At 36.8% G+C, this 17157-nt stretch overlaps 3 protein-coding genes across 11 annotated transcripts; 2 read left to right on the plus strand and 1 right to left on the minus strand.

Annotated features, from left to right (window-relative positions):
• The first annotated feature begins 369 nt into the window (after positions 1–369).
• Positions 370–3232, plus strand: LOC120959792 (beta-ureidopropionase). The gene is made up of 4 exons (XM_040383440.2): positions 370–763; positions 1416–1678; positions 1763–2175; positions 2241–3232. Exons 1-4 carry the CDS (start codon positions 660–662, stop codon positions 2619–2621), a joined length of 1161 nt encoding a protein of 386 aa, XP_040239374.1. The 5' UTR covers positions 370–659; the 3' UTR covers positions 2622–3232.
• LOC120959790 (MAGUK p55 subfamily member 7) lies at positions 2662–14427 on the minus strand. Of its 9 annotated transcripts, none has more exons than XM_040383434.2 (12): positions 14341–14427; positions 11471–11649; positions 10689–10870; positions 10513–10608; positions 9620–9751; positions 8093–8125; positions 7419–7586; positions 7133–7315; positions 6907–7042; positions 6400–6678; positions 5974–6317; positions 2662–5896 (listed from the first exon to the last, which is right to left on the minus strand). In XM_040383434.2, exons 2-12 carry the CDS (start codon positions 11511–11513, stop codon positions 5720–5722), a joined length of 1773 nt encoding a protein of 590 aa, XP_040239368.2. In that variant the 5' UTR covers positions 11514–11649; positions 14341–14427; the 3' UTR covers positions 2662–5719. The 9 variants fall into 9 exon arrangements, with proteins under 9 accessions (XP_040239368.2, XP_040239369.2, XP_040239366.2 ...); XM_040383435.2 differs by having other exon boundaries at positions 14383–14416; XM_040383432.2 differs by having other exon boundaries at positions 14244–14376.
• A 1888-nt stretch (positions 14428–16315) lies between these two features.
• On the plus strand, positions 16316–17037 carry LOC120959932 (uncharacterized). Its single transcript, XM_040383722.1, has 2 exons — positions 16316–16742; positions 16818–17037. The coding sequence occupies exons 1-2, from the start codon at positions 16408–16410 to the stop codon at positions 16996–16998; spliced, it is 516 nt and encodes a 171-aa protein (XP_040239656.1). The 5' UTR covers positions 16316–16407; the 3' UTR covers positions 16999–17037.
• Positions 17038–17157: the final 120 nt, after the last annotated feature.

Genomic DNA, 17157 nt, shown 5'->3' on the forward strand with positions numbered 1-17157 from the left:
ATGCTATACAGCGACAACTTACAACTTACTTCTAAATAAAAATAAATTCCTAATAATCGGAACAATTTTGATTTTGGCTTTTTTCAGTATTATGATATTTTAAAGTTTTGTGTTGGTAATGAAAAATTAAATAGTCATAAATAGAAGGCGTCCAAATGATATGCGTACAGCAGACGGTTAGACTATCACTGTTTACATCTACTGCAAGAGAGTTGACGTTCAACAAAGTGAATCGCTCCGAGAAGGACAGGGTACATAGTGATATACAGATTAGACACATACAGATTATGTAATCTGGAGAGTAAAACCGGGAGAACACAACCAATGGACCATCGCGCGGTGTTAAATGTGCTCTTGATTTCCAAACGTTCTCTTTCCGCTCTTTGGTCGTAATGCATTCGCGTGAGTCGAGTGCGTAGAGTGGGGTGAACTGCGCAACGACTGCGTAAGGCCGTGCCACTTGAGTATAGTGAGTGAAACCGTGCACAGAACATTTGGAGCATTTGCTTGCATTCAACGACTCATTGAATCGATCATTGACCCAAAAACAAGTAGTATCGTTTACTAACACATTCTCTGTGCTTGAAATTGTCAGAAAATTACAACGAAAAAACACACCGCTGCAATACAGTAGTTTATAGCATTGGCAAGAGTGCAATATGTCTGAATCAAATTTTAAAAGCCTAGAAGCCACCCTTAACAAACATATTCCTCCGGAAGAGCTACGAGAGGTGAAACGTGTGCTTTATGGAAGGACGGACGAGTAAGTATGGTTTTGATGTGGTAAAGTCAAAATGTGAAGTGGTAATGAAATTCGTACACGGCAAATATTGAATTTATTTACGCATTTTATTTCTCTTCATTCTGGTATGGGTGTAACATTTAAAAATAGATATAATACGTTGTGTCACTCTTACCGCTGTGACATTTTGTTGGTATGTGAATGATATTTAGGTTTGAGAATATTTCTCAATCGTGAACCTGAACCGTGAACCTGAAAATGTTGCTTTTTATTCGTATAAAATATATATTTAATTATTATTGATCTTTTTCGTTTCGATACTATACCGCAAGGTTACTATGTAAAAGCGAAATATTCTATGAACAGATACGTGTTAGGACACATTGTGCTTTTCTAAATGCTGTGCAGCACAACGTGAAGCTGTGATAATAGCAACACAATGATACTGCAATAGATTGGGGAATTGGTGAAGATAAGAATAAGATAACAGACGGCTGGGATGATGTATTGTGGTACACTGTCTGCTAGGCAAAGTTTACACCAGTATAACGAACATGTGCAATGTAATGTAAAGCGATTTAAATACCCAACCGATGGCGTACATAAAATTGTACGAATTAACGGTATCGTTTAATTGATCATTTTATTCAAAACGATGTCTTTACCATTTCAGCAACGAGCTGCAATTTTCCGAAGAAACCATTTCATTGGCCAAGGATGTTGATATCGAGCTGAAAGGTTACGTTTTTAGCGCCCGCAAAGAGGACCTGCGACGGCCAAGAATAGTGCGGGTGGCCGCCGTCCAGAATACGGTAGACATACCGACCACGGCACCGATTCACGTGCAGCGTGATGCACTGCATGAGAAAATTTCCAACATTTTGCGCGTCGCTGTAACTGCCGGGGTCAACATCGTATGCCTGCAGGAAGCATGGAGTAAGCATTATTTTCATCCCACGGAGGATTGTTAGGCAAGTGAGTTCAATGCGATTTATGTGTATGTATGTGTGTTTATTGTAGCTATGCCGTTTGCATTCTGTACACGCGAAAAGTTCCCGTGGTGTGAATTTGCCGAAGATGTGGAGAATGGACCAACAACAAAGATGCTGAAGGAGCTGGCGAAACAGTACAACATGGTCATCATTTCACCGATCCTGGAACGTGATACGAATCATCACGATACAATCTGGAATACGGCTGTGGTCATTTCGAACAACGGTACCGTCATTGGCAAACACCGAAAGAATCACATTCCACGTGTGGGTGATTTTAATGAGTCGACCTACTACTTTGAGGGCGATACCGGTCATCCGGTGTTCGATACACAGTTTGGTCGCATAGCGATTAATATTTGTTACGGACGCCACCATCCCCAAAATTGGATGATGTTCGGCGTTAATGGAGCAGAGATAGTGTTCAACCCATCCGCTACGGTAAGATATTCGATCGTTTGAGCGAATTTCTGTTTGAATTACTACATGGTGGTCTCTGCTTACAGGTCGGAGCGCTCAGTGAGCCTCTGTGGGGTATCGAAGCACGGAACGCGGCCATCGCCAACAGTTACTTTACGGTGGCAATTAATCGTGTTGGGACGGAAGTGTTCCCGAACGAATTCACCTCTGGAAATGGACTGCCGGCGCACAAAGATTTTGGCCCGTTCTATGGATCGTCCTATGTGGCTGCACCGGATGGATCTCGTACGCCCGGTCTATCGCGGGACAAGGATGGTCTCCTCGTAGTAGAGATGGATCTGAACCTCTGCCGCCAGATAAAAGACTTCTGGGGATTCCAAATGACGCAGCGTTTGCCACTTTACGCTGAAAGCCTTGCGAAGGCAGTTAAGCCCGACTACAAACCGCAAATAATTCGCGAAAGTTAATCTTAATTTAGGTGGACAATTTTGGCATTATGTACGTTTGAGCATCCGACCGTTGGAGAAATATTCTACAAAAAAAGAAACAATTGAACGCTATATTCATACTTCATCATGCGTAATCTTGCGAAGCACAACGGGAAACCAACACATTAAACACAAACAAACAATTGTTTTAAATCTCAAAATTTTATATTTTTGCTATACATGGCTATATTGAGTGGGATATTGTTGCATCCGTTTACCTTAACACTATATGATTGGCTTGGTTGTATCGTTTGCACCAATTGTAGGTATCTAAAACTAATCAACAAACAACACATCACTTCTTTTACATTATTACGTGCCCTTTTGTTTGCGTGTTTTCGCGTGTGTATGCCGTGTTGAAGATACATACTGCAATGACGAATTTTCCGATTTTGTATCAACGTTTACCGACATTGTGTAAGGTTTTTTTTTCATTCCAAGTACAGGATCCGGAACCAATTGTGTCTTTCGCTGCAGGGAATTGTGAGATTAGCCCAAAATTGTTTGTACGATCCACTCATCCAAAAATATCTATATTATCGCATGAACGATGAAATAAATCTTTTGTCACAAAGGTCAAGGTTCATCAAGGTGGTTGTTGCTGTTGGACTTTTAATGGCTTTCGGTTTATTTAAGGAGATTTAAACGAATTAACATCTTTTTACAATTGCTTCTCATCCTGCTCTTTAACAACTAAAGTTTCTCTCAGGTGAATAAATCAACTAGTGTAAATTCATTTCATTTTGAATTTTTGAATTTTAGTCATGGTCGTTTGGCGCATCGTCATATGTTTGTATCCACGTTTGATTGAATCAACATATTATTAAGCCTTAAGTGTTATGTGCTGTCCTCCAGGCTCTTCTGGGGGGCTACAAGTGGTATTGTCCCGTTTTTTTTTTTATTAACATTGTAGCTGCACAAAATTCTCTCACGTTTTACCATCAGGAACGCAAACCAATGTGTGAACTGTTAGGGAACATTTTCTGAACAAATCCAAAGGGATTTGCTCTATTAAATTTGTACCACAAGTATTTGGAGGATTTTACAACTAGTTCATGATAACGCTATGAATTTAGTCGTCTTTTTAAGCAGAGAAAATAGCGAGGGGGGTTTTGGGTGTTTTGTAGATATAATTTTAGAATATGCATTACGCACTTGGACACCATTTTTTTAACAGACATTTTACGGGCGTTGGCAAGAGTTTTCGGTCAAAAATGAGTATTCATTCATTAAATAGCAAGGGCTTATTATTCCAGACCGGCTTTTATGTGTCGAGTGATTTGATTGTGGCTTTCAATTTGTATCTACACTTCCTGTGGTACGGTTCGTATGTGTTCATTTGATTTGTTTTATTTCGTGATTTTATTGTACAATACTGGGTGAATAGATATCCTTATGTGAATGATTACTTCGACACTAGGGAAAGACTGGTTTGGTTACTGGTTTGAAAATGGTTTGTTCCTTGCTTCCATGCTCCGCCGTAGTTGCTCAACAGTAGTTTGAATTGGTTGGAAAAGCTTTTCTTTTGTTTTGCTGGCAATAATAAGGGTTAGCCTATGAATGTAAACTGCAATTTCTATCAATTACAATATTTTGTACAACTGTTAGTTATAAAACGTGTCGGAAAATACGGACTTTTATATTGAAATTCGTTAAATGCTTCTTTAAATATATGGGCAACTGTAAACTTTTGAACGTTTAGCGGCTTAAATCGTCTGTTTTATCTGTTAAGAAGATGCATCTGCAAAGATGTTGGCTCGAATGTAGGCCATTTGGGAGGGGGCTAATTTTGTTGCATTAGGTATTTTATTTTTGTATTGGGCTGAGTTTTAGTATTTTTATAGGTACAAGAGTTGTTTTGGGGTACAAATATGTTTTAGTAAAAAAAAGCTGAACCTACCGAGAGAACCTTCTGGAGGTATTAAGTAACATAAATGATTAGCTTTATGATGTGTATGTAGCGCGTTTGGTTCGTTTGTGGTATGTTTAATTCATTTAAGCATGCACTATGTTCGGAAGTACGTGCAATGAATCAAACAAAACCCTTTTCAACACTGTTCGAACTAAAATTCATAATACACCAAAAATTACAATGGCTAATTGAAAGATTCCATCATCTAGCTAATCTTTTTGTTTGCTTTTTATATGATCATCTACTAATCGGTTGGCTACACAGATTACACAACAGTTATAAAACACTCGGGACTTTATGCTACTGCTTGACGCATGCCTCAGCCTTTACATGTAGGCAGTGATTGGCTTCAATTAAATTACTACAACATGCAAAAACGTATTTTTTAATCAAATAGAGGAAATAAGCTCTTTTACGCCCTTTATCTATGGCGATTTCTATTGTGCTCGGGTCTACTTCTTCTTCTGCTTCTGCTGACTTTCATGTTAGCTTACTTTAACAAACTAATTCAAATCGAACATAGAGAAACAAACAGCACACTTCTGTGCCGCACCGCAAAACTTGTGGCAAACAATTCATATCCTCTAACATACACTCACACACTCACACACAATACAACACAATTCCTGGCTTTTTATCACTACGTCTTGTTTTTTGTTTTGTTTTTGTTAAATAGTATTATTTTTTAATAAGCCAATTTATAAACCCCCGTCAAGTAATAATAGGATAGTGCTGTTTCTTTCCCCCACATTTTGTTGTTTGGCGTTTGTACAACTATCCCATAGTAAAGCACCTCAGAATAACATTTTAACATCCTAATTTCAAATTGTTTGCTCTTTCAACGTGCCGAAATCAAAGGTAAACGAAAAAAGGTTGCAAATTAATGACCGCACAAAGTGTTCACAATCAATCGTTTATTATGTGTACAAAAAATATTATAACAAAAATCACAATGCTGATAACAAAATGGATATCATTTCAAACTTGATAAGGCAAAATTAATGATCAATCAATGCTGTTAAATGGACAATGAACTGTGGATACAAAATCAAAATGTTGCGAGCAATGAACTTAACAAAACTATATTAAATAAAACTGCTATGAACCAAGATGAACAATTTCCAACAATTTAAGTATAATCATACCGATGCGAGCCAACGCTTTCCTACTGCACCCAACTGGCGGGTGCCCAGAGGGGCTCGGTTTCGCATTTGTTGGCAAAATTTACCAACTTTTCGAACGCCTCAGAAAGATCATCGTTCACGATCTCCTCGTCACAGAAGTGGCCGTAATGAAAATTGATGCGTTCATCCGATTTGATCATTTCCATAAATTCTTCGTCCTGTAAAAAACAACCACATTACGGTAAATCGGTCATGTCCCCATACGCTCTTTCGCATTGTAATTATAGCTGCTTACCGTAAAACCTCGTGAATTGTTTTCATCGAACGTGGAGCGTGCCCGAGCTTTCGTACGAGATTTTTTCAACTCCTCAAACGCCGGTGGTCTAATATGTACAATGTACGGCTTTAGTTGAGCCGTCCGTAACGATTTCAGCGCTTGATAGTGCGGTCCAAGGACACAGACGCAGCTAGCATTTACGATGCTTTTCACACTATCGGCCGCCGTACCGTACAGGTGTCCTTTGTACTCGCCATGCTCAATAAACTTGCTGGCCGCAATATCCGCTTCCATTTTTTCCCTTGTCACGAACAGATACTCCCTTCCGGCAACCTCTCCGGGGCGCATAGGCCGAGTGGTGTCTGCAAGAAAGTGAATTAAAATATTTACATAATAAATTAATGCTACTGCCAAAGTGCAGCTAACTGGCATAATAACACTCACATGGAACTGGACTTTTGTATTTTTCTGGATCTCGAGCCACCAGTCGACGCTTCAGCTCGTTTCGACCCACGCCGGGTGCACCGATTAAGACGATGGGTCGAAAGACACCGGGACGTGGGTACAGCTTTGCTACCTCCTCGTAAGTGGCGATCATTTCCCGATCAAAATCATCGTTCTCAGCTGTATCATACATAATCTTTTTAGTCTTTGGTCCACCACAGGGATGGTTTGGATTTGGTGAACCGGGTGGAGTAGAGCAGATGGAGGCACATGAACCTTCTACGCGCAACACAGGGGCGTTGGAGCAGTTAGTTGTAGCAATGCGGGCGATGAAGGCACAAACGAGCAAAAATGGATGATATGGCAACAAAACGATGAGGGGTAAACAAGAGCGAAATGACATGTTTGAGTACATAATGGGTGGTTATGGTCAAGTGTGATACACAGAATAGTGTCGTGCATGCACTTGGGTTTCTTTTTCAAACGCTTATACTACGGTTTGCTCACTTTTTGCATCGCCGTTCGGTTCCTTTTGAGTTCGTTCATGCAGGATGCGACGCTCCTGCAGTGCTCGACTTGGTATCAATCCGGCGCGCGTTGTCTTTTCACCTTCCTTGCGCGCCTGCCACCAGTAGGAATCATCCTGCCACATGAAAAGCATGTCACCGAGACAAATCATGGTTTAACCCATTTTTCTTCAATTTTTTTCTAAATACTCGGTGCCAATACTCACCTGAGATACAATATGCAGGATGTCGCCGCGCTGGAATCCTAGGCCAGCTTCTTTGCAAGGGATGTAGGGATCGTTTTCAGGTTCGTAGTCAAAGTACGCCTTCACCCGCACTTTACTTTCACGTTGGTCCAGCTTACCATCCGATGGCACAAGCTTGAATGTGATCGTACCTTCCGAGTTTTGCTGTTCAAACGTTTAAAGCACGCCCAGATACCGTTGGTATAAAGATATATTAAAGTGTGACTAATCATCTGGATGTTCCGAATTACGTTTTCTTCCCACTTACCAGAATTGATAGAACATCGCTTGGTGTTTTACCCTCGACGTTAATGTTATTCACTTCGATCACCTCATCGCCAACGTGAATAAGGCCCGAACGATCTGCCGCTCCACCGTGCATGATCCTCGCGATAATGATTTTGCCCGTTTCCTCGTCTGTTTTAATAGTGGCGCCCTGAAATGTAGAGCAGAAACAGCATGTATTTAGTTACACCGTTACGAAAGTGGCCAGCATAACCAAGATTTTTTGATTGTTTTAATTTCTTTTATTGAACTGGATTGAATGAATGTCCAGCTAGGTTGCTGAACGCGTTGATGATAGAAATATTATAGAATATAAGAAAACGAATGTAAAAAGCTAAACAATGTAAGTAAACTAGCTGATCAATTAGCGTACATAATTAAAGTGACCTCTGAGCAACAATATAGTGATAATCGAGATAGTACTTTATCGTTTACCTCCATCGCAAATTATCTGTAATAAACAGCCAAGTTTCGCTACTTAAGACGCATCGAGTACAAAAGTATCGAAACCGCTAAGAAACAATAACATTCATAAATAATAAAATGACCTGTTAAAAAAAATCCATTCCCGCCGATGGATTCCCACTTGATAGGTTTCGGCAAAGCATGTTCATAATTGGGAAAACAAATTACTTAAATTTAACAACAAATACTTACAACGATTGGTTCCGCACTTTGTGCTCCAGCACACTGAATGCAGTAAAAAATGAGTGTCGAATATATTGTGTGTAAAAATTTTTGTCTAATTCTCATTATTTTATCGCAATTTATCACTACTGTGTGAAATGCTGTTCTAATAGAATTGAAAATGTATAAGACAGCGTAAAGAAGAAGTCTATAGAAATGATCATACAACCGCAACAAAGATGCGGACAACGACCTGAAGCCGTATACGATTATTGTTCGTAGAATGGAAGCCGCAGGTCGCGATATTTAATCGATCGCGATGTTTATAAATTATCGAGTTTTGTTTTTTACTGATAGTGTGCAAACGCAGGGTAGTGAAACATACCGATTACACAACAATAATGAAGTATAGTGTGCTACAAAGCAAACTGAATAGTTTAATTTAAAATATCATTGAGTATAATGCAAACATAAAATGAACACCCATGTACAGGCTCGATGGAGGTATGATAAATGTATGGATTTTTATATTGTGTATTATAGTGAATATGCTTCGATATATTAAGGATCTATCATGCAACATGCATGTTTGATGCATGTAAACAAGCGTAACGTATAGCGGCATGCAGTCACTTTACATGGCAAAACATTGTTTTAAACAACATAAATAATGGGGTTGGAACTATTGATGCTTAAAGCAATATATTCAGTAGCTGTTAGGCACAGGGACACGTAAAATGTATGTACTCTTAGTAAAATATTGGTGGGGTCTATTAAAATCACTTTTATGACTGTTTCTCGAGTTCCATTTATTTAACGTATGTTGAAAACTCCGGAAACAAAACTACTTTAAAAAGTGATTGGAGTTGCTAGTACCAAGCTGTGTGGCATACTGCATACATTCATAAAGTGCACAACACTTCACTCAACACACAAAAGGGGACTGATTCTAAGTCTTTTGTTGCAACATGCATATGTACATAATCATGAGAAAACTCGTGTCAAGTAAAAGGGCAAACATCATTTGACTAAGTGTCAATGCGCTAAGACAGCTACTATTTAACTACTTGGAATAAGGATGGTACGGTAAAGAATGCTTATTTTGCATGGCATGAATGTTGTCTCATTTAGTGCCCTAGCATAAGAGCAGACGATGATGGTATTTCTTGTCGTTCCATACAACTTGCAAAATAAAAATGACATGTCAATGGGAAATTCAAACAATATGAAATGTACTATGCCAAACCAGTGATAATTAGAAACGAACGTATAACGTGGCTTTGCTGAACAACTAAGTTACTTAAGTATGAAACCGACGAAAAACTAGCACCATAACTATATAAGTATAATAACCAATAATGTATTAAATGTAAATGTTATGTCCAATCTAAACAAAAAGCAGCTTTCAATTACAACAAAACATTTACTTAGGAATACTTGTTATAAAACATTATTACAAATTGACAACTAATTTTCTTGCTGAGTGTAGATAAATACAACATTCTACATAATTTGTAGTAAAAGGTAAACAATGTACACTGTAATTGGAAAACTTACCAGAGGCTCATTACTTTTCACAAGTTGTACGATTTTGATAGTTTCTTCGTCTTCGTCAACTTCCACTGGGATGTCCGGAAGATGTGGATAGAAATCTTTTTGCGCGATCGCATCATGAGCGAAAAGAATACTCTTTGGATATAAATTACAATAAGATAGAACATTAGTAAGCAATAACTTTTTTCATATGATAAGTGTAATTTGCAGTCTTCGTAGTCTCAATATCCTGTCATCCTGTCATATGTCAATGGAATGTTATATCCCTAAATATCCTCAATTTTACGATATTTTCAACTAGACTGCTTTCAAATCAAGTTTTTTTTTGCAAAGTGACAATTCACATAGAAGTGTTGGGTCATTAATTGCACGCTATCCTTTGGTCAACCGAACAATTGCTTTACAATTATACAAAATGTATTGGCAAGCCAAACCTTTCAACTGTTAGATCAAGTAAATTGAAGCTGAAGGTTTTCTCCACAAATCTATCAAGTGCTATTTATTATGGAGAGAGCTTTGGTAGTTTTTAGAATGTCAGAAATTCGCAATGATGGAAAAAAAAATTACAAAATGTCCCTTTGTTCGAATTTTGAGCGTGATAAAAGGGTGTGTTTCTTCAATTTTATCAGTAAATAAATAAACAAATAAATAAAGAAATGTACAAGTAATTCAATGTAAACAATGTTTATCTCTGTTGATGAATCATTAAAATTACCAACCTCTGATTAGTATTTTTGTCATAGAGTTTAAAAGTTAAGGGTTAAACATGGTTACAGCTTTCAAACGCTATGTTACAGTTCCTCGTTTTCTGAATTATTATTATATGTCTTGCATGTTTATTTATGTACAGAACTACGATTAAAAACAAGAAGCTTTTGATGCAGCAAATTACTTACCTGCAAATGCGGTGTTTGAAGTAGATGGAAAACCTCTTTGCACAGTGGAGAAATGTGGCATCTCGGAGCCAGCAGCTCCAGTACTTCCATCAGAATCTATGGTTGATGATAGTAGAATAAATATTTCAGGTAATAGCAGTAGCTCTTGCATAAAATCCAACAGTTCGCCTACAAACCTGCACGGACGCAGAGAGCAACGGTGCTATTCTGTCGTCCTTGTTAATTTTGGCCACCTTGCTATGTACATTAACAAGTGCATTGAGTTCCTTCGACTGCAGCAAATTTTGCAAGAATCCAAGATCCTTCTCATCTGACAAGCTTTCTGCTTCTTTGAGCGATGTAATCAACTTAGAAATCACTGTAAAGTATATACAATGAAAACCATGAATAAAAATGGTAGCTTTTATTATTATTTGTTTCTATAAGAACTTGATTTTTATGTGTATGGTAAATTACAAGAAGAAGTAGTATGCTTGGAACTAGTACTTTGTATAGTTTTAATTTAAAAAAAATCAATAGTACATAAACATCTCATTTCTTGCAGCAAAAGGATCCGAAAGGAAGCAATGATAAGGACAAAACATTCAACAAGATTGTTTTTGTTGATTCCAGTCGAGCAACTATGTGCATCGAACAAATCAAATGCTCTGGTCATTGACGTCATTTATCAAATGACACACACATGAAGGCATCATACGTGCGTGTATAAACTGCAAGTGGCCTATTTTATGTTGTTTTTTTTTAAGTTCCTAATTTACAATTATACAAATGTATAACAATTTAACCAAAGGTAAGAAAGTACAAGCGAATTGCTTTACATAAAAAAATCTATGTAATATCTGTTGTAAGGAATAATCGGAGTACAAAACAATTGAACTGTAATCAGGTTTAATGAATCAATCTTTAATAATTGTTATATTTCTATATTAATTTTCTTATTGATCACAATCGATCTTACCTGGATCATAGCTTCCGTCCGACGCCATGACAACTGCGGTCATTATGTACAGAACCTACTCTATAGATGTTAAGTATGTACACGAAAACACGACACAATAAAATTAATCACTGTATTTACTGTTGATTATTTAATAACTCATACACTTTTTGCTCATGACGTTCATTTATTTTACATATCTGTGTAAATAAAATAAAGTAATATGTATTTATTACGCTGATTAATTTAAACAAATTAGCATCACATTAGCACAAATTCGGTACTTGTAAAACATTCAAAATGTCTTGTTGTTTATCATTTTTTTATGAAAACTATATAACTGCACCGAACGATGTGGCTTCACCATTGATTGAATTTTCGTTTGCATAAGCTTTACCCATGAGAACAAATAAATAACATGTTAACAAAAATTAGTTTAAATAGTTATTACAAATGCATTGGTATATTGTTCGAAATTAGGGATAAGTATCATTAAATTTCAAAGGTTGATAATATGTTGGCGAGTATATTGCGAAAGGAAATCGCGTATGAAAGAACAGCTTTTATTTTTATACCATAAACATGAAGCTACTCTAAATATAGCACCTCATCAGTGTCTTGACCACTGATCACTGTGTTTGCGCGTTCTGCGAAGGTAGGAAATGTTTTGCTAGACTGTTTGTTTCAAAAGAAAGAGTCAGCTGAATTTGTCCATCTTGCTGACCTCGGGTCTGTAAGTGAGACGATGGACCGGGCGAGATTTAGCATACAGAGATTTATTTCATGTGTATGCCTTTCTTCGTCATCAATCAGAATATATTCAGTTTAAATAATTGTTCGAATATTTTTTTATATTTTTTAACTTGGTTTGATAATAGTGTGGCGTTGAATAAATTGTTGTTATCAAGTTTTTAAACAAACAAGTTCTTCCATAATTAAGAGAGATTTTAGCGGTACTTATGCTTGTCTGTAAAAATAACAAAAACGTGATAGAAGAATGGGTGAGATGTGTACGATAGTTACCGCCATCAAAATTTCATATAAAAAGCAGACATATCAAGGTATTATGTACAGCAACTATTCATAAGGTCATTCTAGATACGTCGAAGAAAAATGGGATCTGAAAGAAATTATTTCAGAAGGAGCCATAGAAATTAACTCACTGTGGTTTTGCTGGGAAGAGCTTTCCGCATTATAAATAGCTAAAATGTTGGAGCTCCCGTTCAAAAACTGTTCATTAACAGCTATCAGAATCTGGTGGCTAAAAATGATACAGCATCACGTAACATAAACGTGAAGAGATAGATCTTTGAACCAATAAGTACTGCAAGATAGTCGGTAATTAAAATATTGCATAAATAATCACATAATTTGGCGATTAGTTCCAATACAAGAAGCATTTTGTGATTTTTCTTTAAAATGGTAAAAAACAGTCCTTATAGAGGCAGACAATTGCTTTAGTTAAAAACTAACGTAACAATAACAGAAATTTAAAACAAATTAATGAAATTTTGACTGTTGCATAAGTTTGCCATTATTACTAAATAATAAAGAAAACAAAAACTTCTCTTTCCGAAGCAAATATATACATTAATTTTAAAAAACACCCTCCATACTACATAAACATACATTTCGAGAAGAGTTAGAAGCTACGTTAACTCGTTCTTTTACGCATATGCCCTTTTAACCGCATAAATCGAACCCTCGGACATTCTTTACGCAAATATATTGATATTTCTGCATCAGAACGCAGAACACAAATGTGTACGTGTCCCAACATTTCCTGTAATATGGGTGAAATGAGGACATGTAGAAAGCAGACACCCCCAAACACATAAGTCGATGGCGGCATTTAGGTTTGAAAATAAATCACCAACACACAGAAACTGTTGGAAAATATACCCTTGATTTGAAGTTTCCCTGTTTGTGTGTGTGTGTGTGTGTGTGTGTGTGTGTGCGTGCTGTGTTTTTCTTTTCAACCTTCTCTACTGTCAGACAGTGCGATATTGATGAATTTTCTTTCACTTTTCGTCCGTCCGTCCCGTCTGCCATTAAACATGAGCATGTATCTTTTTTCATTAATTCGTACTGCAAAATCATGGGGTTGGTTTCCGTTACCACTTGTGTAACAGGCACAGATGGAAGTATTTTCAAAGTTGGATCATTGACACATTAACTTTATCTCACTAGACCACATTGAAATGGTATTATTCACTATAAATCACACAAAAAAACAATTCTTATCATTTGATGCGTACACTTAATTATGATCACAGCTAATTTCGTTTTCTTCATCACTGGAATGGTCTCTCAAAGCACAACTACTCAATGGACCAGCACAAAGAACTAGAAACAAAAATCAATTCGGTGTCATCCGTTTTATGAATCGATATTCATGTAGCAACTAGCTTGGACAATGACTTTGCCAGATGTGAAATACATTCTGGTACTTTTGATAACAATTCCGTTTCATGAATGCAAAATCGAACAGAGTAATACGATGCGTCACTTGTCACGATGGGGCTTCACAGAATAATCACACCATTGCTCACAAATAATTTAAATATTTTGTTTAGTAAAATTAAAATTTCTGATGTCGTCCATTTGCAGATGTTGTATTTCGTCTTATTTAGTTTAGTTTCTATTAATTGCAAATTATCACGCTTCACAATGCATCGCCAACCGCGTGGTTGAAGTGAACTTATTTACACACGTCGATAAAAACACATTTTGAAAATTTCAATATTTATATGTACACTTTATTTTACGCGTTTTCATAAGACTTCTGAGGTACCTAGATAAAAAGCCACCGTGTCACAATCGTCACACATTCGCACCCCAACATTAATGAAACGCTTCTAATATGCTACGACACACAAGTGACTATGTACCCCGTCGCGAACGAAATTTGACAGAACCCTCTCGTGTCGTACGTTTTCGTTTTTGTTGAGAGATGGTGAGAATGCATCGAATATGCTTAGTGGACTAAAAAAGGTGAACGGGAGGGGTATTCAAGAACGCCGCATCCATAATATGAAAACAACGCGTTGCCGCGATATCTGCGCCTGCGCGAGGGTGGCACGAAGAAGGAACAGTGGTACAGGACTGCAGGAGTTAATATTTGAATTTTGACAAGGTTACTGAAATGGTCTAAAAATGGAAATGTATAAATTTTACAGATAAAGGTCATCTCCGCAATACAATAAAAAAGGTTTATTTAATTCCAAATAGTAATTTACCACCGAAAGTTATTATATCTTTTTGAAACGGCCTGAAAAAGTAAAATTGCAAACGTTACTCTATTGAAGTTATTACTATTGTTGAATTCAAAACGATTCTCCATAAAATGCGTATTGAGCAATATTAAGTTTGTTTTAGAAAAAAATTAAATATTTCAAAAGTAACCATTGAAAATCCTCCTGACTCTCCGAAAAGGTCCAGAGAAACCTATTTGTTTTTTTTTATTAATTACAATTCCGAGACAATTTCACTCTTCAATTTTGTTAATTTATTAAATAAGATTCTTTTCAGCATATTACATTTTTTTAAACAAGGGAACTTTATTTTGAATAATTCAGCTGACTCAAAAAGTGTATACACGAAAGATTTTTAATTTGCTATATAGATTCATTTTCAAGCATCGAGCCGTATAATCGACGTTTTGGTACAAAGACTCCGCTCAAAGTCTTAACTGCCTAAGATGTTGAATCAGCATTCCTGGTCAAACGGTGTTTCTGCATCCGGAATAACGCTCGTTCGTATATTCTCTGTCGCCAAGTGGTGTTTACATTTTTACTTTTACAGCCCCACATTATGGAGGATTTTGAAGATCTACTTTGTAGCTTTTTTAATTTCTCATACACAGCATTCCGGATCAGTTTCCTATGTTGACAGCATTATTCAACGCTTGCCAGAAGTTTTAAAAACAGCACACATATATAACAGCTGTTGGAAAACCTTTCATATGCGTTGAATAATGCTGTCAATATTGAAAACTGAACGAAAAAACGTATAAGTATAAGAACGATTTGGCAGTATATTTTAACGTTCGGCAGGTCAAGGTTGTACATTATTGACCTCTGCTCAGAAGAATTGTTTGTAAAAAATACAACAACATTGCAAATTTGCACTAGTCGATTCCAAAAATGTTGAAAATTCATTATTAACCGATTTGTGAGATAGGCACTCACGAGTGCTTTTGTTTTGTAAGTGAAACTGTTACGATGATTATTCATGAACGTAGCTACGCACGGGGCTACGCATCGAAGCAGGCGTGTCAAACTATAATTTATCAGTGAAATAATTTTGATTTCTGTTACTAAGACACAAGTGGCAACAATCAAGCAGAAAATCAAAAATGATGATCATTTAATTCTCAATGGAAATATTATTATACGGACGAGTTGCAAACAAAGTTATCAAATTTTAAATATTTTTTTTTTCACAAAATATCCTGAATTCTAATTGATTTTTTTCCAAAAGCCTCTTTACAATTAAAATGAGAATATGCTAAGGCAAACATCCATTTGTGGTTTTAATACAAGTAATAAACATTTGTCAATTAAATTAGGGAAATGAAACATTGTCCTCGAAAATGTTCAACAATATACCAAAATATACATTATTTTCCCTTTACCTAACCGTTTCACTTTTGCCAATGTACATTGTAATCTACTTCGGGGACAGAATCTTTAAAAGACAGGTAAAACCAGTTCATTTAATGACATTCCTACTGATCACTCTTCTTTTCAACATTTCCTACCTTTCTCTTTCACTTCTAACAGAAAAGGAAATTTAACAACCTTCGCCAACTTCAGTTGTGTTCTGATCGCGAAAGTATCAAGAAGATAGTGGATATTTCAGTGAGCATTGTTAAGATGGTACTTATACGTGATTTTACTCCGAAACTATAAACATAATATATTAATATCGAACCGCGTTTATTTTAGCATTATAACATGATTATTGGTGCCAGCGCTGTGTTGCTGCTATTAGGCATGCCTTGTGCCAACGGACTCCCATTGTGGGATTATTTAACCGGCATAAACACTAGCGATGATAGTTCAGCAACGGCAGGGCTGATCGAACCCCGGGAGGATAATGCAAAATCTTTGGTACGGTACGACACTATGGTTCCCGTTCTACAGGTCATACTGACACCTATCGGCCGGATGGTGTGGCCCCGCGTTGAGCAATGGTTCTCTGGACTGTTCGGAGCGTATCTGGATAGTGCAAATAGAGCCATTGACACACTCTCGCAATACGCAACGGAAAATATATCCTTCCAGACAGGGTAAGCACATATTTTACTCCGATTAATTGTTGAACGGTATTATTATCTAACTGTGTAATCGTTTATCTTTACCAGCGATGTGTATTACACGAAGAACGACATGATTGATGGACACGGACACCAGTCTTTGATTATTACGCTACCATCAGGAAGAACCATAACTGTGCTGACTTTCAAATCCAAAAGTAAATTCAATATATTGGATGAGTTTCCACAGCTATCCGAGGCACAAAACGAGGTTAGAGAGTTGAACTGAAACATATGGCAAAAGATGCGCATAGATAGTAACAATCAGTAAAAGCTATTTATTTCTATAGTACTCTCATAGTATTTATTCAATAATTTAAAAATAAAATGATAGGTAAAAACCTAGAGCTAGAGTTAGAGCTCACATATTTCTCGATTATTGTTGTAT

Source organism: Anopheles coluzzii, chromosome 3 (assembly GCF_943734685.1).
Source record: "Anopheles coluzzii chromosome 3, AcolN3, whole genome shotgun sequence".
In the NCBI taxonomy this organism is placed as follows: domain Eukaryota; kingdom Metazoa; phylum Arthropoda; class Insecta; order Diptera; family Culicidae; genus Anopheles; species Anopheles coluzzii.